This window comes from Drosophila subpulchrella, chromosome 2R, assembly GCF_014743375.2.
Source record: "Drosophila subpulchrella strain 33 F10 #4 breed RU33 chromosome 2R, RU_Dsub_v1.1 Primary Assembly, whole genome shotgun sequence".
Classification (NCBI taxonomy): Eukaryota; Metazoa; Arthropoda; class Insecta; order Diptera; family Drosophilidae; genus Drosophila; species Drosophila subpulchrella.
In genome coordinates this window covers 1,923,358-1,944,862 of record NC_050611.1, presented here as the reverse complement: position 1 = coordinate 1,944,862, position 21,505 = coordinate 1,923,358, and the positions used below count along the sequence as shown (strand labels likewise).

Here is a 21,505-nt window from a genome sequence, read left to right as displayed (position 1 = left end):
GTGTCCAACGCTACCAAGAACTAATTTATCTTACACTTGCAGTTACAAAACATTATAAAAATCTAAAATACACACATAAGAAACAATTTTAAAAAAAATGCATACAAAAAATTTGTTGACTTTTTTTTGTGATCTAGGGGTCCAACTCTACCAAGAACTAACATTATAACAATCTGAAATATATACTTTAAAAAATAAATTTTTAAATCCATAAACAAATATTTTGACTTTTTTTTTGTGATCTAACAAGATCTCATTTATCGAAATAAAATTCTGTCAGGCATGGACAACTTATAAAACATTATAAAAATAAAAAATATTAAAAAAAATTTTTTTTTGGTTTTTATTTGCACTCCAAAAACATGATAATTTTCTGGTGAGTGTAAGCATAGTCTCAAAACCCTAAAACCCATTCGCATTCTTAAAAGCCCAACCCGACATAAAAATATAATTTCGCTTTCCTCGGAACGACAATAATAAAGTCAAGGTTTACGAACTTTTTGCGCACTAGGATCGCCGGATTCCTAGAAAACCGAAAATGTCGAACGGCGGCATGGAGGCAGGGGCAAATAAAAATAATGCCCCACGATCGGGACCACACACACAGCGACCGCCCAGGAGCGCAGAGAATAAAGAACAGAGGAACGCCGCACTATGGGGAATTTGACCACTTTTCTTGGCCAAAACCCATTTTTTAAAAGTAGTTAAAATTTGGTTTTTATTATCACAATGCATCAGGATAACATCAATATCTAATGTTACTAACAGAAAAGTTTAACAGTGCGCCCCACTGTTAAGTTATCAGCTGTTAAAGCCTGTTTTTATTTCAACGAGGTGGCAGCGCTGGTAAAACGCCTATTATTCTTAATAGTTTAAATTGTCAAAAAGTGTAAAACTAAACATAGCACTGAAGTTTTTGAAATACCATCCAATCAGAGGGACTTATATCTTGTGTTTGTGACCTTGATATTGTATTTATTGATTGTGGTGCTCGTATATTCGTGTTCTAGTTCTAACCTCAAAAAAAACAAGATCTTTAAGTTAATTTGTATTTTTAAATGGAGCTACAAAGTGATTCCAGCTGTTTCCACCTCTGAAACCTTTTTTATCTTGTAGAGTATTTAATTCTCATTGAGCTCGGTTAGTATAAAAGTGCACTTTTGCGCACTTTCTCTAAAATTTAGCTTTAAAGACCTCTACCTAATATGGTATATTTCTCGCATTTTTGTCTGGTAAACGCCAGTTTCAATGTTATCTTAAGAGAAACAGTGTGCAATTATATTTCTTATTAAATAACGATTATTTTAAAATTATTTTACAACATCATTTCACTTACTAACCGTTGATATAAAGGATTTTAGTATTTTTGTTAAGAATTATAGTGATAACAAAACAAAAAATTACAATTTCGTTAAGAAAATGAAAAATAAAAAACGCCAACACTTTTTTTTAAATTCAGTTTGGTCTTCTATAAAAAAAAAATTAAGAAAAAAAATTTTTTATTTGATTGACAAAAAGAAAAAAAAATTTTTTTTTCTTTTAAAGGCGGGACCACGCCCATATTTCTTAATTTACTTCCTTTGGATTTTATATACTTAATTCAAAAAAAAAAACTTTGAAATGTTGCTTCGTTTTTAAGTTATTAATTAATGCCACAAAAAGTGGGCAAATTCCCCATAGTGCGCCGGAGCGGCAAGAAAAACAAATAATTGCTAATTTTATGCTCGAATAAATGAGCGCGAGTGAGCAGCAGACGAAGGATCAAAAAATGGGCGCCCCACCATTCGGGCGGCATAAATTAGTGCGAGCGGGACGGCCGACCAGAGACGTCACGCACTATCAAACGAGAAAATGATCAATGGGGGCACATCCGCGCACTCGCTCGCACCCGAGAGCGGGAGGGAGGGAGAGAGCTGGCCGGCTAATATGGACCACCCAAGAGGATGACGACGAATTAAGGGCCACCCACGAAGATACACGCCGCTGCTCTCTCGCTCGTTCTTGCATGTGTTTGTGTATGGTGAGCATGAGGGTGCACGGAGAGAAACTGGATAAGATCGAAGATTTAACCGATATGTTGTCATTTTTCGAAAGATAGATCTGAAAAATTATGAAAATATATGAATTTTAGGCCAATAAAAAATAGTCTCATTTTTACTTCTTTTTATTTAGTTAGTTTTTATTATATGGATATAATACCAAACTTAAAACAAATCAGTATGATCTCAACACTCATTAAAACGTATAAATGAAAGAGAATTTGTGGTAATCAAAACAGTGCAAAAAGTTGTAACATGGTTAGTAAGGGAATACTTAAAAAAGGTATGAAATGAGAAAAAAATGTATTAACTTTTTTTTCAGAGGTAATACAAAATATAGGTTTTTTTAAATCAGGATTTAAAAATGGGGAAAAAATGAAGTGGCTGTGATAAGTACCACCACATATATACAATTTTTAATAGTCATAACCACTTTTCGATCTGGTGTTTTATTCATAACTCTTTAAAAATGTCTGTTCTTTTCGTAGGGTAGTTGTTAAATAAAATCAGAATCCTATAATACTTTTAGAAAAAAAATCAAATGCGGCATTATGTTAACAATTAAAGTAAGTGTTGTGTATGTTTTTCTTATGATTAAACATTTGTTCAAAACGAAAAGTTTTTTTTTATATTTAAAATTTTTCTCAGTGCTAAAAAGTATATATTTGAGTAAAAGGCCTTTGAAAACAATTTCAGCATTGGCGGCAATGGGGAACCAGGGCAGATAATTGAAATATGTACAACAACTTGAACATGTGCGCTGAAGTGGACTCAAACAAATAATAATAAAACAAAAGATATAAGAGGCTTGATAAAGAAACCAAATGAAAAGGGGCAAAAAAGAAGATTTTCCCACATACTTTCAATGAGAAAGGGTAATATTCTAAATAAACAGAAAAAATTACTTAAAGGCGGGGCTCATTTAAATTATATTCTTGAAATCTACAATTAAGTTAAAAAAATATAACCACGACAACATTTCAAAAATCAGTTGGTTTCAATTTCAAACTCGCGCTAAAAATTATTCCGAAGTTTCGCACCTCTCGCTAAGTGAAGATATCCACCATCGAATTTTTTTACTTAGGTTGCGAACCAATTTTTAACAGAGACCGAAATTATTGTATTAAAAAATTTGCAATATGGATTTTTTTTGAGTTTTGTATGTAAATATATTCATTAAACTAATCTCATTAAATATTGATTTTTTGTCGGTTTTTCAATAAGATATATTTTATTATATTTTAAATTTGTTTGGGAAATAAAAAAGTTGACATTTCGAAAAAAAAAATAATAAAATTGTTAAACTTATATGCTCACACAATTGGACAAAAAATATCGCGATAAGAATATTTTCTTCGAAAAATATCGATACATTGATATTTTTAGACATTGCTTACATCTCTACTATTGGGCCAGCGTGGTTGCAAAAACCTTTGGTTCGACTTTATTCCTAGATTTGAGTTGTTAAATTCCCGTATCCCGCCCGAAGATGCCCCCGAAAAAAGCGCCGCCAGGTCCCAGCAAGAAGACGGAGCAGAAGAAGAAGGAGAAAGTCATTGAGGTAGGCTGCGAGTCGGGGAAAGCCGCTGGGTCAGCCGCCGCCGTCCACCTCCCGCCCTCCCAGACTTCGTGATGTGGAAACCCGGCGGCGAGCAATTGAATATGATCCACTGACCTGTACATGTGTAATTCCATCGGCAGGACAAGACCTTCGGACTGAAGAACAAGAAGGGCAACAAGCAGCAGAAGTTCATCCAGCAGGTGCAGAAGCAGGTGCAATCTGGTGGCCAGCATCCCCGCCAGGATGGCGACAAGCGCAAGGAGGAGAAGGAGAAGAAGCTGGCCGAGCAGCGCGAGATGGCGTCGATCTTCAAGCCAGTGCAGACCCAGAAGGTGGAGAAGGGCACCGATCCCAAGTCTGTGGTCTGCGCCTTCTTCAAACAGGGTCTCTGCACCAAGGGCGACAAGTGCAAGTTCTCCCACGATCTGTCGCAGGAGAACAAGGTCGAGAAGCGCTCCATCTACGTGGACATGCGCGACGAGGATGATCCGATGACCAACTGGGACGATGCCAAGCTCAAGGAGGTGGTCGAGAAGAAGAGCTCCGGCGAGAAGCAGCGCCCCACCACGGACATTGTGCGTTTCAGGCCGAATAACTCCTCGAAATTCCAAACTAACCATTCTCTCTTCTTCAGATCTGCAAGTTCTTCCTAGAGGCAGTGGAGAAGTCCAAGTACGGCTGGTTCTGGGAGTGCCCCAACGGCGGCAAGTGCATCTACCGACACGCCCTGCCAGCCGGCTATGTGCTGAAGCGCGACAAGAAGAAGGAAGACAAGCCCACGGAAATCTCGCTGGTCGATCTGATCGAGAAGGAGCGCGCTGCCCTGGGACCCAACCAGACGCGCGTCACATTGGAGTCCTTCCTCGCCTGGAAGAAACGCAAGCTGTCGGAGAAGAAGGCCAAGCTGGTCGCCGAGGAGGAGCGTAAGAAGAATGACTTCAGCAAGGGCAAACAGTTCGGCATTTCGGGTCGTGAGATGTTCAGCTTCAATCCCGACCTGGTCGACGATGGACCAATGGAGGAGGGTGACGCTGCTTTCGATATTTACAAGCGCGAGGACGACGACGACGACAATACCGTCGAGTTCAAGGAGCTGGATCTGGCCGCTCTGTCGCTGGCTGCCCAGGAGGTGGACGGCTCGGGCACCATTGCCTCCACCAATCGACTTCTGGATCAGGCAACGGAAGCAGCCAAAACCGCCGCTGCCGAGGATGCAGCGGCCGACGAGGACGGCGCTTCGTCGTCTGCACCCGCCAACGATGCTGCCCCCATCAACAAGGATCTCTTTGTTGATCTGGCCGGCGAACTGGATGACTTGGATCTGGAGGACGAGGACGATGACTAGTCCTCCGTGTAGTTTGTTTGAAACGAGTTCATAAAATGATTTCTGCCTTTTAGCTACCTTCAATCAATAAAGTTGTGGCTTTCAATTGTTGCATTTCTGGAAATGACCTGATGTGTTTGTCTGCAGCTTAGTAAATATGTCTAACACACCAGGTAAAGTCATCTATATCATCATTTTCTGATTGAAAACACTTTCGAGTAATTGAGAAATTATATTATGTTTCCTATAAATACATACATTGAAATTAAAAAATCAGAACTAATTAAATTGTAAGGCTACCAAAAGCCTGGCGGTAAAACTCCGATAGCCTGCGGAATCTGCCGCTCGCGCAGGAACTTAGCCAGGAGCATCTCCAGCCGCGTCTTCGGACCGCCTTCATCATACGCCGCCAGCTGAGGCATGTAAATATTTTGAATATACATCAGCAGTTTTACGAACTGCTTGCCGTAGGTTCGCCACAGCTCAAAGCCGAGGGTCTGCAGGATCTCCATTATCAATGTGGCACTGATGTCGGGCAACGGCTTAACATTTACCATGTGAGCTAGCCAGATCCAGCCCTCCTCCAACTCAAAGCATTGATCCGGCCCGGCTGCCTTTCGTCCTTGAGTAATAATCACCGCTGCGTAGAGTCGAGCAATTCCCGATTGGCGCTTAAGGTAGATGTCCGGTTTCTCCAGCTCGTTTTTGTCCGACAGCCGATAGCCTATGGTCTTCAGGTACTGCTCCGGAGTCTGTCCTTGCTGCTGGGGTATCACATAGGGCACCAGAAAGGGTGACTCTTTGTACATGTATGCTAGGAAGACCTGGCCAAAGTCGGGCAACAGCTTCCAGAATGTCACTATCACAGAGGCAAAGGGAAAAGCCGCCTGCGGATTGCTGGATATTGCAGTCTCCGTTTGACTGACAAACTTCTTGGCCATTAGAAGCATACAATAATCTCGGGCGAGCGGATGATCGTTGATGGTAATGGTTGAACCATTCATCACTTTAATCGGCTGCCCGGCAAAGAAGCTGTAAAGCTTATCAAAGTTCTGGGTCAGGTGCTGCGGACTGACAGCTGAGATGGCGTTAAGGGGTAAGTTAATGGCTCTCTGGCAGCCGGTACGATACTGCTTTAGCGACTCGTCTGTTTGCAGTGGCTTCACTGCGTCCACCTTGGACTGATACAGCGAAATTATCTCGTTGTATAACTTCAACCTGTCTGGGTGGACGCACGCAGATATTGCTGTGGCGGCTGGTGGCGCTTCTTGGGCTTTTGGCTCCTGGGGAGCCGGATCTTTGGCGGCTTCTGCCTTAGCAGTCTCTGCCAGCTGCTGCTTTTCCCTAGCCTCTGCCTCCTCCTTTTCCAGCCGCTGCTTCTCCTCCTCCAGCTGCTTCTGCCGCTCCTCCTCATGTTTCTTAGCGGCCTCCATTTTGAGCTGCTGCTGGATCTGCTCAGAGAACTCGGCCAGCTGTTTGATGATGTCCAGCTCCAAGACGTCTAGGCTCTTGCAGTACTCTTCCGCCTTGATGATGTAGCAGAGGAACTGGCTCTGCATTTCGCACTTGCCCACTTTGACGTTACTAACGAGCTGATTGAACTTCTGGCCCAGCTCCTTGAGCTGTGTGTTTTGGGTGGCGCACACCTGGACCGTTTCCTTGTCCAGGGAGAGCAGTATTCTGGCTATGCCCTCGTACTTCTGACTGAATCTGTTTTGGCAGCGGGACACACCCTCCAGGGCCAGTTTGTGCAGCTTCTGGTCAGTATGCTGGCGCAGAACCAACTGCTCGCGTTGCTGGGCCTCCAGTTGGGCCGCGGTCATCTGGTCTGCCTTCTGAATTAGCTCGCGCTCCCGCAGCGCCTTCTGCTGCAACTGATCACGCTGGCGCTCATCCTCCTTGTGCTGGGCGGCGCGTGAGAGACGCATTGCATCCTGTTTGTCCTTGAGGGCCATCAGTTGCCGACGGACACATTTTTTGCCCTCCTCCGCCATCTCCCGCTTCACAATGCTGGCGTTGATGGCCTGTGCATCGGGAAAGCAGGATATACTGGGTTCCGAATCGGTTCTTGCCGGCAGGGGCACCTCCTCCTTGGGAGCAGGCAGTTCCTCTGTTGTTGGTGGTGCCTCCGGTGTGCCCTTGCTGCCCTCCACCCACACCGGTTCCCGATCCTCGCCCAAAGTCCTTCCCGTGCAGGACTTGGACGCCAAAGCCGCGTTATGCAGCGTCGACTTCACTTTCAGCCAGTCCAGGGCCCGCATCATATCATCCATGCTCTGCAAGTTCACGATTAACCACAATCTTAAAATTTTGTAAAGTTACGCTCACCACTTTTCTTTTTTTGTTGCTTTGGTTAACGCTACACCACTGATTGCAGTGAAAATCTTTAACTGACTTTCTCACTTGGAAATTGACAAGCTCTTTGAATTGTTTAAATATTGCAGGCGGTTCCTTCAATTTAGACTTCAAAAACAAAGTATTTGCGTCGGTCAACAATAAGTTGTTGAAGCTACTAAAAAATACCATCATTAAAACACTTGACTGCATTTTGGGCTTATAAAATACCATAATGTTTTGCGGGTTATGAGATTTCCGTTATTGTGAATGGGTTTCAAAATATGGTCTTACTATGTTTTTAAAATAATTACCACTCAAATGATTAAAATAATTTTTTTTTACATTTGTAATATGTATATTAAATTAATTAAGCTTAAACATAACATTCCCTAAAGCTTTTAAAAATACATTTAAGCGCTAAAACACAAATTATTGATTTTTAATATTTAAGGATATTATTCATGATTATAAACTATTATACAAAATTGAAATGAAACGATTTTAATATATCTTAATTTATGAAGGCACCCAACAAATTATTTTTGATTGCTAATGACGTCCCGGAAAAAATATAATCCAAATATTTAATCACTAAAAAATTCAGAACTTTATTTCAAATACGTTTTAAATTCATGTGTATTTAGTTTAATTTGATAACAAAAATTGCTGATTTCCTGATCCCTTTTCCCAAATATCAAATTTAATAAAGATTACTTAATACATTTACATTATGTTTTTATTGTGGGAAAACGAAATTCGCAGTGCTTGGACAAGACAAGGTTAACAAATAGAATGGACACTTAGAAGAATTTGACGCCGTGGCTGCCGTCCATCTCGATGAGCTCACACCTGCCCTTCTCCTCGAGCAAGCGCAGGGCACTGAGCAGCACCGCCTCGTCCACGCCGTGGAAGTCCAGCTGGGCGGTATTCTCCCCGGAGGCGATCTCGTAGAGCGTGCAGATGGAGTTCGTCTGGCCGGTTTCCTGTACCCAGTCGTAGACCATGTTGCCATACTCTTCGAGCGTGTGCCAGTAGACCTGCCACTCCTGACGACGCTTGTCCAGCGGATTCGCGTGGCCAGTTCGCTCCAGTTCGGACAGAATCGCCAGGACGAGCTCAGGCGATAGGCGACGTTTCAGGGATTCGTTGTGGAACAGCGGAGAGTTCTGGTCCCCAATGCTGAGCGTAAACCTATTCGTGTGCCTGAGGTATTTGAGGAAGAGATCTGTCCAGACCTTCAGCTGCTGCTGTCTGGTTTCTTCGTGGGGCTGCAATCTATAAAACCTGGGATTATCCCATGCTGTTTCACCTTATAGTTGATACTCACGTAAAGAAGGGGGGGAAGGTGTATTCCCAGGGCCATTGGAAATCCGTCATCTTGGTTACTACGAAATAAACATTTGTTTTGCCAATGAAAATTACTAATGGTTCAGAGTGACCGTAGGGGGACCACTGAAAAATACCTAGTAAATAAATGAACACACTTTATAAAAAGAATTTATAAGGATTTCAAAAACAAGATTCGTTACTTTTTAGTTTTTTCGTAGCCTGTTAGTAGCCTCTTACCGTATATAATCTGAGCATATTGATAACTATCTATTTTATTGACTTTGTCAATACGGGCAAATAATTTATTAAGTTCCGGAAGGTTTCAGAATACCCAACTTGATCATCAATCTTTTAACTATAACATGAAGATACGTTTTCAAACCCAACATCCCATTAAAACACTCATATTCCATTTACAGTAAAATGCAATCCATTTCTTGTATTTTGTCTTAAATAGAAAAAATTGTGTACATTAACATTTTCATCGGGCTTTTCCTTAAAGTTTGATTTGGGTGTCTGGTTTTCGGTTTCATTTTCATTTTCAGATCTCAGATTTATCAATCTCTCGTATCGATTTGGTGAGGAGTTGGCGACGAAAAGGGGATTGCAGTGGCTTGCATCATCAATATACATTCACATATATACTCGTATCTGATATATCTGGTTTAATATAAGTAAAGTACTAGGAGGCGCAACACTATACATTCAATATCTTCTATTCTGTTTTCCTTTTCCACATATTGGTTTTTCCATTCCGTTTTATACACTAACTGTGTGTTATGCTGCGCGTGCTTATTTCTAACTTTATCGATTGTGTGCTTATGGTTTTCCTTCAAGTTTAACTTGCTGATCGGATCAAATGGGATCGAGCGGGCGGCTGCCTCTGGAGCTTCCTTGGCTTGTTATGTACGACATATAGTAATATGGTAATCATCTTGTTTTGCACTTTACTTTATTTGGTTTTTGTACACATGCGTGAAATTCTAGAGAGAATGCCATTCAGGGAGTAGGGATAGTACAGTGTAGTGTGTGGATTTTAGCTGGCTAGTGTTTAAAGAGTTTTCAGTTAGTTCCTAGTTAACAAGTGAGGTTTGGTTGAAATCTTTCTTTGCTATATAGGTATTTCCGTATGCTGCTCTATCGGTTTCGGTTTGGTGCATGCAATGCAGTTTCCAAGACATTTACATAGCATTCGATTTATTTAATCTCTCTTCTTTATATTGTATAAATAATAAAGCATTTTACGAGCTTTCTTCAAAAAATATAAATAAATGCCCCTATACGTGTGCTTAAAGCATCTATATTGATGAAAATGTACACTTCAAATGCCTCGCTCTGGTTCGCTTACAACGTAAAAAAATGCAACAACAAAATGGCATAATTCCCTCGAAATGATGTCTTTACACTTGCTTTATAGTTGGAAGGAATATTTGGTTCAGAGGTGTAAAACGGCAGTTGGATAGCAAAAAATTACAAAATTTCGAAACGTAGGCTTTCTTTTTGGTTTATGAAACACGAAACAAATCTTAAGTCTGTGTTTATATATATCTTACGAGCATAATCAGCGAAAATCAAAAACAATTGATCCCTTACAAAATACATAAAACATAATTCGCCTGCATTCTATATATCATGTACATACAGTTCTCAGATCTTATACATATACATCCATATATATACTTGATTTTCTGGTTGTTTAAATTAGTTTTAAGTATTTAAAATGGCATGTGGTGACATGTATTACAATACATTATACATATATGGTACATACATTTATATTTAATATCGATTTCCAAGTTGGTATAAAATGCATGCAAGTCGAAGGACCCAATCCCTATCCCACATCCCTTCTATTTTGGTTTAGCTTGCACGGCTCCTTATCGGGTCTTCCCGCGTGTGTGGGATGGATGTGCCTATGGTCTAGGTTTCAGTTATTTCATATACATTCATAAAGTTTTGGGATTCTCGAATCACTGCACGTATAGCATGACAGCATGTTGTTTCACACAATGCTCCATATTTCGACTAACGACTAATACTAGGTATAGCTAGAGATCCTAAGCTACAATTTTTGCCTAAGACTGTTCCGGGGGAGTTGCGTTATCGGCTCACTTAGCCAGTGGTTCCAGATAACACCGCACCGTGTTGTTCTCATCGAGCATGGCCGACAGGTGGCGCTGCTGATGGTGCGGGGGATGCTGATGCGGATGGGGTTGGGTAAGCTGGTGGGGATGCGGATTGGGGTTGCTGTGTGATGTATGCGACGACGATGATGTGGTGGACTGTGGTGACAGTTTCTGTAGCTGCTGACGCTTCTGCGCGGGCGTCTGATTGGCCGGCGGCAGCGGTGGTCCGGCGATGCCATGGTTGCCGAACAACTCATTCACTGCCAGTCGACCGGCTGGCGACTTGGCAGTCAGTATTTGCTGCTGCTGCTGCCGGAATGCGCCACGGATGGAGCCCTCACCAACGCCGCCGCTAACCCCAAAAACCGCACCGTTGTGCTCGGGGTGCGGACCTGCTCCTGGCGCCGTTCCCGGCGGCAAGGCCCCGTAGTCAAGGGGCGCTCCATGCTTGCGTAGCTGACGTCTAAAAAAATATTGGATAAAAACATTAAAACTTATGTTAAGCATTCACGTAAAATTACTATACCCGTGAATAGGTACATATATTCTTATTGTTTTAAGGTAGTCTGAAGGGTTATGTTCATGGCTTTCGCAATTCTCAAAATGTGTTAAGACATTATGTTCACAACGCTATATAAACACTCCCCTATCTTCGCATTTCAGAGAAAAAACATAAATACATTCCTATAAACTAGATCGATTTTAAGGCCTGGAACTTTCTATGGTAAACAAAATGAAACAGAATTTATGCGTTGTGATCTTTTGACACGGATGCCGCCTATATAAATCCTTGAAATAAAAATAATTAATAAAATGATTACGATTTCCTATGTACTCGGTTTAAGACAAAGGCCGGCAGATAATGCCATGTGCAACTCATTGTTGATTGTGTGCTGACCACTGATTTAAATGCATGTAGCCTACACTAGGCGGAAAAGTGTTTTGACAAAATAAAAATCGTGAATCGTTAAGTTTAACTTTATGATTGGATTCACAAATAGCTTTTGGTTGTTTGTGTCATAGTTGTAACTGCCAAAAAAAAAGCTATTTATGAAAAACACTAAGCCAGATTTTATTGGTTTGTTTTTAAAAAGTTAAACTAAAAATGCACATATTTTGCTTGGTCAAAATACTTACTGTGTATCTTATCACTTGTTCTTGAGAACAATAAAAATATGAGAGAGAAAGTTGACTTCGACAATCCAAAGTTTATATACCCTTGCAGGTAAAAGAAATGGGCAATGTAAGTAAAGAAACGCTGCTAGCTTCACTGATATTTCATGAAAATTCCGTACCACGCAAATTTCTGACTGAAATCATAGTACCCTCTGCGAGGGTATAACAAGTGATTGTAGTATAAGAAGGTATGGTAAGCGGATCCGAGTTCAGTTCCAAAACCGAAATCAAGATGAAAATACTGGTGAGTAAGCAAATCGGTACAAAAAATCTATCCCAAACATAAATGGCTTGTCGCCTTAGATTATCCTGTTTCTCCTGGTGATCGCAGTTTTAGTTCGATCTGAAGGTTCTCATAATGAAGGTCCGTGCGCCACTAGTGATTGCAGTCCCTTCCCAAAAGGATAAAAATATTTGATTGAACTAAAATTACTTTGATACTAATCTCAAAAATGAAAAATGCTTAAGTTTGTATTTGTTAAAGTAATTATTGAATGTGTACTCATTCGTATACATTAAAACAATGTTAACGTTTCCGAAGCATATATAAAATTAAAAAAAATATATATTGTTTGAAAACTCGGGTATTGTTACTACAGAATGTCAAATCATTTAAAGGGGACCAATATACTGTGACGACTTCATGTAAAAATAAAAATGTTTAATTCTTCCTTACGATCGCATCGGATTTTTTTAGACGTATTTTTGCGAAGTTGGCTGAGTCCAGCAAAATGCACTGTTTATTGTGATATAAGATATTTTTAAGCCATATGTGTACTTACTGAAACCGCCGCTTAAAGTCCTCGTCCTGCATAGCCATCAGGCGTCGCATGCGCTCATCGCTCTGGGGTGGCAGTCCATGAGCATCGTCCTCCAAGTCGCTCTCGTCCTCCTCATCCTCATCACAGACGCTGTCGTGCAATTGCTCCGCGGCCGTTGCCTCCTCATCCTCCTCCTCGTCCTCGTCGTCGTCGTCATCATCTGCCGTGCAGCGCCGAGCCGATCTCTGTTGGGCCAGCGACTGTTGTTGCTGCTGCTGCTTCTGGAGCTGCTGCTGTTGGCTCCTGGACGAGACACTGCCGCCACTGAGGCTTCCGCCGCCATAGCGACTCCCGCCGGCGGCCACTGCGGCTCGCATGCTGTTGAAGACGCCGGTGCCAACGCTATTGTTGTACACCTCGTCCACATCAAAGTCACCCACCTCGTAGTGCTGCGCATCCGAGTTGCGGTTGCTGAGGATCTCCTCGTACACCGGCCCATCCGCGCCGCCGACGCTGCCCTGGTTGTAGTAGGCATCGCCCATGCCAAGATCACAGTTGGAATGCTTATTTCTATACTGGCGCTGCATGAACTCCTGCTGGTACTGCGCCATGTGTGGCGGTGGAGCGGGGAGCTGCTGCTGGCCACCAGCTCGTCGTTGCAGGTGCAACAGGTGAGCGTGTTGCTCGGCCTGTTCCTCGTCCGAGGAGAGTTGCTGCTGCTGCTGTTGTTGCTGGTGATGTTGCTGCTGGCGACGCAACTGTTGCTGCTGCTGGTAGTAGGCAGCCGCGTTGCCAGTGGCCTGTGGTGGGTCCAAAGCCTCCGCGTATTGCGGATAACCGGTTGCCTGGCCCGGCTTGGTTTTCTTGTACGAGGGATAGAAGAGCACCTGGGAGGCGGCGGCCGTGCGGCTGTGCAGTGATCCACTCGGCGAGGCGGGAACTCCACCGGCACCCCTCTTCTTTTTGCCATGCTGGCCGCTGTTCGGCTTCTGAGTCCAGTAAAATACCTCGTGTGCCTGCTGCGGCGAGGAGGCAGCTGCTCCTGCATTGTTGTAATACTCCCGCTGGGCCTTCAATCCTCCGGCTCCAGTTGGGGGCTGCTTCCAGCTGTAGTAGTCCGGTTGATGGTAGTACGACTCGCCCAGAGGTCCTTGTTGTTGCTGCTGCTGTTGCTGCTTGTGGGCGAAGATGAGGTGCGTGGATCCGGCAGAGCTGGTGGGTGAGGCATGACCGGTGGACCGCAGGGTGCTTCCTCTTTCGAGAACCACGTGTCCGCCAAGTGTCTGCGGTGGCGCCTGGAGGGTTCCTGTCATCAGTCCACTCTTCAGAGTCCTTCTTTGCTGGGCTTCATTAAGCTCACAATCAGAGCTGGCTCCCATTATGGCATCTTCGGTGACGGGGACTCCCGCCTGCTGTGGCTGCTGGGGATCATCATGCGCCTCTTCGCTCACTCCCAGTGGCAGCTTGGGCTTCTTTGAGGTGGACACGCTGCAGAGGGTTCCGGCCGTAGGTCCATTGCCCGCCACAATGCCCGAGGAAATGGAGGTCTTGGAGCAGCGGAGGCATTTTGGCAACCAGGCATGCTGTCTCACATACTTGCGATACTCCCGCCGGATCTTTTCGTTCTGGATGCAGTGGAACACGAAAATATAGAGTCCCAGTAGTGTGTTGAAGCAGATGAAACTATAGCCATAAACATCAGCCGTGTCCTCGTCCATTTTGGCGCCTCGCAAATAGAAGTAGGCAGAGCACCAAACGGCGCTGAGTAGCAAGAGGAATACAAAGGAGCACCGTATGTCGAAGCTGGGGGATAAGTTGGGTTTCAGATGAGTCTTTGGGTTCCGTATGGACTTTCAAGGTATCTTACCGCACGCTAGCCAGGCGAGTATGCTCCTTGGTCTTCAGACCAGTGCGACTCTTGCGGCACATTATGATCCAAGACAGGAATGTATAGCCAATGGCGGCCTGAAAGATGTACATGTTTGGGAGTGATAAGTACCAGTTCAGAATTCACTTTCCTATCCTTTAATTTAACTTACCACAAAGAAGATGAGCACAGGTACCACAAAGGTGGCATAAAACAGGGCATTTGCTTCCATCAGCACGCAATAATCGTTCTGGGTATAGGTGCTGGGGTCGATGACCAACGAGATGGCCACCACGCTTAACGACAATCCGTACGACAACAGGTAATAGCAGTTCACCTTGGGCGTCTGATCCACCTCCAGTAGGAGCTCATCCGAAGTGAGGGTGGAGTACGAGTGGAAGGCTGCAGAGGCGATAGGTTAGCGCTGCAAAGTGAAGGCGGAATAGGGCCATCTTACCTTCGTAGCAGAACCAGGCGGTGCCAGATAAAATGGCACAGTGTAGGAAAATGGTTATGAAGCCGCAGAAAATGCTTGTTTCGGTCTGTTCAATGCCCAGAAGAAAGAGCAGCTCGATGGCCAGCAGGCAAAGGTAAATGCTGGTATAGATCGAGGTGCGGGCGGACTGGATTGGAAAGTTAAATAGAGAAGACAGAGTGGAAAGTTTAAATCAATTTTCGAGGTGAGTTTTTTTTTAAGCAGAACCAGCAGAAGGACCCTAAAGATTCAATCGTAAGATTTAAGAAGAAAGTCAAAGAAAATAGTTAGTAGGTAACGCCTCATTTGGAGAAATGGGTTTCAATTTCGAAATTCAAACTTAATATAGGGTTTGATTTACAATAATTTTGGTGGGTGGTGGTGAAAAAGACTAAGAGTAATACGATAAATAATAATATTATACGCATTAAAATAAAACAATGAACAAGACACGAAACAAGCATAACATATAGAAAATATATAGGTCTACGAATTAAATGACAAACACAAAATGCAATATTTACAGGAGAAAATTAGCAACATTTGTATATTTTATTAATTAATTAAATACAAAAGAAAATTAGAAATGTTTTAAGTTATTAAATTGTACTTGTATTGTTTAAGGTATTAAATTTGTTAAACAATGAATGCACATAAAGGGGTTAGGATATCTCAAAAATGATTAAATAATTAAGTAACATGCCAGAGTGATGATTTCAAATAAAAGAGAATCTCGTCTTTCACATGGAGAAAAACAAGCATTGGTTTGGAAAAGTGCTCTAAACTTAAGCTATGACAAATTACTAAAATACATTAAAATAAGTGGAGAGTCTTCACGTGTAAGCTGCCACTGGGATGCGACGAACGATCTAAGTTGAATGGGCTAATCCTTTCCCATTTCCAGAGTGATCATTGCTTCCCAGCAGAGCTTTTGAGTCTTATCTTTGAGTCCTATCAGAGAGAGTTCCATTAACAATTTGAGTTACTTAAGCATTATATCACATGTGTCTCTCGATCATAAATACATAAATCTAGAAATCCTAGCCTAGCCTAAAATTTGTGTTTGTTTATGATTTTTTTTCACCACCACCACCACTTATATTGTAAGTCATCCATGTTGGCCTGCATGATGATATTGTTCGTGTTGTCCAATCCATTGCCGTCCACATTCAGGTTGTGATTGCGGTGCGGATGTTGCTGTTGCTGCTGGCCATGTTGCTGCTGCTGGGCGTGTTGCTGCTGCAGATAATTGTGGCTAATGTTGAGGTTGTTGCTGGCCTGCACGGCATGTTGCTGAAGTGCAGCGGCAATCGAGGCAGCAGCAGCTGCAGCAGCCGCCGTCTGCTGACCATGCTGATGCAGATTCAGATTCAGGTTGTTCATGGCATGTTGCATGTTGCGCTGTGGCTGATTGGACAGCACCACAGCAGCAGCAGCTGCTGCAACAACCTGTTGCTGCTGTTGTTGCTGCTGCTGCTGGACATTGTAGTTCAGATTGTTGCGATGCGAGTTGCGGATGGAATTGTGCTGGATAAAGTTTGTGTTCCCATGACTGGGCGTCGACACATTGGTCTGGCTGGTGGGCGTGGTCAGGGTCAAGGACTCATGGGTCTGGTCGCGAATATTGTTCTGCTGGCGCCTGCTGCCTGCCCGCTGATGCGGCAGCGGGTTGGAGCCGCCGTTTCTTACCTTCACAAAGACCCCGTTGAAAAGCTTCAGCGTCAGCAGGGCAATCACAATGAACACCACGCAGATGGCGATGCTGATGTAGATGAAAATTCGCATGTTGCCGTCGAACATGGTGAACAGCGAGTGCTGGTGCTCGTCCACCACGTCCATGAGTATGGCAAAGTTGGTCAGGTGGTTGCATTTGCAGACGCTGTGGGTGCGATTCGTCGACTCCAAGCTGCAACCGTTGGCAGACCAGGCACTAAAAAGGAAACTTAAATTGGTAAAAATCCTCCCATAAGTTTGTTGTGTAATATCTTACTGGTCAATATAGTTCCAGAACACGCAGGTGGGATTCGTCACATTTTCGGTCTTTAGATGCTTTAGGGTAAGGGTTATGGGCTGGGAGAGTTGTATGTGGCGGCCCTTGCCCAGGCTGGCCGAGATCACCTTACTGTTTAGGATGCGAAGCCGTTGCTGGATCTCCCCCGCATTGGCATCACTATCGTTGCTCAGGATAGCTGTATTGCGAACTAAGATTAGATTTAGATTATGCTAGACTACAAAATGGGTTTCTTATAGACTTACCGTAGCTGCGAGAGCTCTTCAGGTCGAAGTGGTCGTAGCTGGGCTTGAGGATGGACTCCAGACGATCAAAGGCTGCGAATACGATGCGCACCAGGCCGCCTTCACTATTATCGATCAGAGCTGCTCGGGGCAATTCAATGCGATCGGAACTCAAAGGCCACTGATCCGAGTCCGGAAAGACAACGCTGGACTGGATGGTCTTGGTTTCCAGGACTCGCACAGAAAGTACTAAGGAAATATTATTATGAGTATTTACATGTAAAACCTTAAAGTACAAACACTCACATATATTTTTGACCTTCTGGACCACACTGCGCTCCCTGATAATTGTATCCGCCAGCAGGAAGGCATTGTACTCTAGACCAGTTAGCAAAGACGTGGCCACGCGCATTTGGTCTTCTGGATTGAGGTCCAACCACGAGGACAGCTGGGACTCGTCCAGCAGGTTGGAGCCAGTTTTGACCACGCAATGCAACAGCTCCATGATCATGGCCTCGCGCTGCCGCTGATCCGGGAAGGTCTCCTTGTCGTGCAGCATCTTCTCGGACACCGTTTGGATAATCTTCGTGGTGACCAACATATCACCACCGTAAAGCGTCTTGCTACTGGTGACCTCGGACATGTCGTTGGCAATGGATATCAGGGAGGAGTCCCGCTGGTTGACCCGCATTTCCAAATTGTTCAGCCAGAGGCTGCGGCACTGCGTCAGATCCGGAGTCATGGGATGCCAGGTGGGCTCGAAGTTGCGCAGGCGCTGGTTTACCTTGTGTGCCATGCTCACTGGCGGCTCGCAGCTGCTGCTGTTGTGCAAACAGTCTCCTCCACTGGGCGCTGGAGTTGTAGAGCTCGGATCATCATCGTACTCATCGTAACCAGAGTCCGGCATCCGCTTCATCAGCACACAACGCCACTTGGCTATACCGGCTGCCCCGCCGGGACAGGGCTGGACATTCACATCGCCCACACGGGTCATATTCCAGAAAAGATTTCGGGCATGGGTGGGTCCGCAGAACAGCTTGGACTCATCATCGCCTCCTGACATTCCAGCCGCATTCAAATTGATGTTGTTGATGGTTCGGACCACGCTGTTATTCCCAGAGACGGCGGATCCACTGGCCGCAGTGCCCGGCGGTCGGTTGGGGGAGCTCTTTGTGGTCAAGAGCGTTCCATCATCAGATCCGGATCCTCCCACTCCTGTAAGGATGCGGGTGTTGGAGGGAGCAGTGGCATTGCCGGCAGCTGGAAGCTTGCTGCTCGGCTTGGTGGGTGTGGCGGCCTCTTCGCCGTGGTGGTTGTGATGGTGGTGTAGTTGCGGAGGCGGTGGCAGTCCATCGTGGCGACCAGCTGGGTGCTTGGTGGTCGTCGTGGAGGTGGCCACGCCCTTCAGACGCCCGCCGCCCACAGCTGCAGTGCTGCTCGAAGGCGTGGAGTGGGTAACGGCCGTGTGTTGCGGCACGTTGAACAGTCCAGGATTCCCGCTGATTCCCACCACTCCGGGAAGCGTGGGAAGTCGCGGTGGTGGCGGCGGACCTCCTCCGACTCCAGGCGGATGGATCAGGCCACTGCCGTTGCCAAAGATCGGCGGACCATTGCTGAGGACCCACGGCGGCGGACTCGGCCTGTTGGTCGTTGTCGAGGTTTGTGCAGCACTTATGCACTGGTAATGCGCCTCCAGATATTTGTGGGTTCCGGGACAGGGATCCCCGAACATGCTCGTGGCTGCCAGCACGCCGCAGCTCTGCTTGTGGGCACATCTGCAAGATGAAAGATGTTTATTGGAGCATATATGTAATACAAAACCGGATCATATAAAAGGTATACAATCATAAAAGTAAGTCATATAACAGATGTTTAAAACTGAAATGTATGGTAATTTTTTTTATTTTATTGCTTAATTATCAATCTCTAGGATTTATATTATATATATACACTATATACATATGTATTGTTATAACTGGAATACAGTTTTCAGCCAAATTTATTTTCCGGGACATTTTCTTAAAAGGTAAACATTTTATTTCTGAAATCCTACCTTGAGTTGAGTACGCTGAGTGACTTTGGAAACATGCAGTTGACACTCCACTCGACATTTCCATGGTCATTGCAGATGGTGATGGAGAAGCGGCCGTAGTTGGCCCGTATCAGGTTGATCACATCTCCGGGATCGCACTCGATGGTCAGTTTCTTACCTTCGCAGGCGTAGGCGGTTTGGTACTTGGAAACTGTAAGGCAAACGGTTCATAAGTCATGGGCTAATGGGCAGGGTTGGGGTTTATTTGGACATAGGATATATATGGCATATATAGAGAACGAAATAATTAGTGGCGATGCGCTGATTGTTGTAGTTTGGTTTGGTTTGGTTTGTTGGTGGACCTGCAAAGACACTTAGCATCTAGTGATATATGCACATAGGATATAGACAATATGGTTGGTAGCATGATACGCTTTTACACTGCCTGGGATATACTTAGTATATGTTGTGGTTGATTTGTGGATTTGGTGGGTCGTTAGCGATGGATGCTTGGTAGCAAGTAGAATAGTAGTCATAAATACCAAATCCTGCCGGCCCAGATCACTATTCTTCGCACGGTCTTCATCGGTTCTAGTCGGCCAAGATCATTCGGGAGTGTTTGGCTTGTTTCGAAGTATTCAAGCTGAAGGTTAGATAAGAAATAAAAGCCTGGTTACTGAGTATGAACAGAAAGCCTAAGGAAATTGGAATAGGTTTTTAATAAAAATACCACACAATTAAAAGAATCTTTTTTTTTTTAATTGAAAACTTAATTATCTTTTTAATGATTTTGCTTTACTTTCTACTAGTAACTGGTATATTTTAAATCTAGTACTTTAAAATGGTTTTACAGGATTTTTAGCTGAATTATGATGACCTATTTACAGGTCAGGCTTAAATTATGCTATACATATATGTAAGTATATCAAACTTTTTATAGTTTAATGGGGACTTTCTTTAGATATTTTCGTTAAACCTGATCGAAGTACTTCAGTATTATAGTTTTATTTCGATTTAAAAAGAGTAAGTAATTTAGTTAATGAAATGACAATCAAATTCAATACTAAATGGTTTGAAAGTATTGCTTAAGTGAACTAAGAATGATGACCCATTTTCAGGTCAAGCAGTACTTACCTCTTGCGTATTTCCATGTTGAGTTTTCCCAGGCAAGTCGGGTTTAAAAACCTTCAACTTATCTGAAAGGAAAAAAAACCATGAGATAATTGTTTACACATTGATCACACGAGCAAACACGGACAAGCAGGCAAACGGCAAACAGAAGATAAGAAATCGGGGAAGAGGGAGCCTAAAAATACACACCCTTCATGTGGCATGCATCGCCATCGATTTGTGGGCAGAACAAAGACCCGTTTTCTTTGTACACCCGATGCACACTTTATATGTATGGATGTACGTGTAGAGAAAAGTTGCTGCAGCTGCGCTTCAAGTTTTTTCTTGCCCCGTGGAGCCCCACTTTGGATGGCTTTCTTTGTTCTGACTCCAGACACTTTTTTCATGTTGAAAATTGTTGATTTTTCTTGAATTACTCGGAAATTACACATTTCGGCACTAGAGGATACGTTTTCCTGTTGAGTTTACTAGTTAATTAAGGATTTTCAATGTGATTTGCTGACGTAGTTCTTGTTAATGGAAAGGTCCCAAAGAATCTAGGTTTAAGTCGCACTTTTCTTGTATAGTTGTTCACAGACAACTGCCCGGTAACTAATATTAGTTTTACTAATTACTAATGGGTAATAATTTAACTTTTTTCACTGATTGAATTCCTTTGATTTTCAGACCGATCCTATTCGTTTGAGAGCTCGATTCACAATCAACTTTCTTTTAGAAAAATTCTGTATACTTGAATGTCTGGTTGAAATCGGCCAGCGTTGCCAGCTCAAAAACTGCATTGTGGGACTGCCAACCTGTTGCCATAAAGAGCGCGCAGTTCAAATTGGAAACAACAAAAAAGTTAAAATAGGAATTCAGTTATAAATCATTGTGTATATCTTAAAATAAAATTCGTATGTATATATGCTTACATTATTCAGGTGATATACGTCTGCTTTGAACCATACAAAAATCATTTAAAGTTTAGGTATTAAAGAAATTTAAAGAAATGATTTAATCTAATTAATACAAAATGTAATCTGATTTTTTACTGTAAACTACACTATTTATTACAGTAACAAAATCTGAGTCAGCTCGAAAAGTATGCTTTTTCAAGTTCAAGAGCCGCCTCA

General features: G+C 43.5%; 4 protein-coding genes and 1 long non-coding RNA gene across 8 annotated transcripts; 2 read left to right on the top strand and 3 right to left on the bottom strand.

Annotated features, from left to right (window-relative positions):
- The first annotated feature begins 3,439 nt into the window (after positions 1 to 3,439).
- LOC119550898 (zinc finger CCCH domain-containing protein 15 homolog) lies at positions 3,440 to 5,051 on the top strand. The gene is made up of 3 exons (XM_037859888.1): positions 3,440 to 3,600; positions 3,741 to 4,175; positions 4,235 to 5,051. The coding sequence occupies exons 1-3, from the start codon at positions 3,529 to 3,531 to the stop codon at positions 4,943 to 4,945; spliced, it is 1,218 nt and encodes a 405-aa protein (XP_037715816.1). The 5' UTR covers positions 3,440 to 3,528; the 3' UTR covers positions 4,946 to 5,051.
- A 92-nt stretch (positions 5,052 to 5,143) lies between these two features.
- Positions 5,144 to 7,438, bottom strand: LOC119550896 (nucleoporin Gle1). 2 transcript variants are annotated; one of them, XM_037859887.1, is made up of 2 exons: positions 7,256 to 7,438; positions 5,144 to 7,200 (listed from the first exon to the last, which is right to left on the bottom strand). In XM_037859887.1, exon 2 carries the CDS (start codon positions 7,195 to 7,197, stop codon positions 5,221 to 5,223), a length of 1,977 nt encoding a protein of 658 aa, XP_037715815.1. In that variant the 5' UTR covers positions 7,198 to 7,200; positions 7,256 to 7,438; the 3' UTR covers positions 5,144 to 5,220. The 2 variants fall into 2 exon arrangements, with proteins under 2 accessions (XP_037715815.1, XP_037715814.1); XM_037859886.1 differs by having other exon boundaries at positions 7,253 to 7,437.
- Positions 7,439 to 7,979: 541 nt separating this feature from the next.
- LOC119550469 (vacuolar protein-sorting-associated protein 25) lies at positions 7,980 to 8,715 on the bottom strand. The gene is made up of 2 exons (XM_037859157.1): positions 8,589 to 8,715; positions 7,980 to 8,536 (listed from the first exon to the last, which is right to left on the bottom strand). Exons 1-2 carry the CDS (start codon positions 8,636 to 8,638, stop codon positions 8,062 to 8,064), a joined length of 525 nt encoding a protein of 174 aa, XP_037715085.1. The 5' UTR covers positions 8,639 to 8,715; the 3' UTR covers positions 7,980 to 8,061.
- An 810-nt stretch (positions 8,716 to 9,525) lies between these two features.
- Positions 9,526 to 21,104, bottom strand: LOC119551935 (latrophilin Cirl). 3 transcript variants are annotated; one of them, XM_037861597.1, is made up of 13 exons: positions 20,583 to 21,104; positions 20,397 to 20,458; positions 19,635 to 19,905; positions 19,284 to 19,473; positions 17,537 to 19,005; positions 17,252 to 17,479; positions 16,986 to 17,196; positions 16,685 to 16,925; positions 14,978 to 15,143; positions 14,693 to 14,922; positions 14,521 to 14,618; positions 12,675 to 14,456; positions 9,526 to 11,179 (listed from the first exon to the last, which is right to left on the bottom strand). In XM_037861597.1, exons 3-13 carry the CDS (start codon positions 19,687 to 19,689, stop codon positions 10,699 to 10,701), a joined length of 5,151 nt encoding a protein of 1,716 aa, XP_037717525.1. In that variant the 5' UTR covers positions 19,690 to 19,905; positions 20,397 to 20,458; positions 20,583 to 21,104; the 3' UTR covers positions 9,526 to 10,698. The 3 variants fall into 3 exon arrangements, with proteins under 3 accessions (XP_037717525.1, XP_037717523.1, XP_037717524.1); XM_037861595.1 differs by having other exon boundaries at positions 19,805 to 19,905; positions 20,583 to 21,103; XM_037861596.1 differs by having other exon boundaries at positions 16,986 to 17,184; positions 19,284 to 19,905; positions 20,583 to 21,103.
- LOC119551937 lies at positions 11,981 to 12,567 on the top strand. Its single transcript, XR_005219563.1, has 2 exons — positions 11,981 to 12,136; positions 12,196 to 12,567. It is a non-coding gene; the product is annotated as an uncharacterized LOC119551937 (long non-coding RNA).
- Positions 21,105 to 21,505: the final 401 nt, after the last annotated feature.

Coding starts and splice junctions, on each gene's coding strand:
- LOC119550898 (XM_037859888.1), top strand. CDS start 3,529: ATGCCCCCGAAAAAAGCGCCGCCAGGTCCCAGCAAGAAGACGGAGCAG. Junction 3,601..3,740: donor AGAAGGAGAAAGTCATTGAG/GTAGGCTGCGAG, acceptor TTCCATCGGCAG/GACAAGACCTTCGGACTGAA. Junction 4,176..4,234: donor AGCGCCCCACCACGGACATT/GTGCGTTTCAGG, acceptor TCTCTTCTTCAG/ATCTGCAAGTTCTTCCTAGA.
- LOC119550896 (XM_037859887.1), bottom strand. CDS start 7,197: ATGGATGATATGATGCGGGCCCTGGACTGGCTGAAAGTGAAGTCGACG.
- LOC119550469 (XM_037859157.1), bottom strand. CDS start 8,638: ATGACGGATTTCCAATGGCCCTGGGAATACACCTTCCCCCCCTTCTTT. Junction 8,537..8,588: donor ACCTTCCCCCCCTTCTTTAC/GTGAGTATCAAC, acceptor CAGGTTTTATAG/ATTGCAGCCCCACGAAGAAA.
- LOC119551935 (XM_037861597.1), bottom strand. CDS start 19,689: ATGCTACCAACCATATTGTCTATATCCTATGTGCATATATCACTAGAT. Junction 14,619..14,692: donor CTGTGCTCATCTTCTTTGTG/GTAAGTTAAATT, acceptor TACATCTTTCAG/GCCGCCATTGGCTATACATT. Junction 14,457..14,520: donor ACTCGCCTGGCTAGCGTGCG/GTAAGATACCTT, acceptor CTTATCCCCCAG/CTTCGACATACGGTGCTCCT.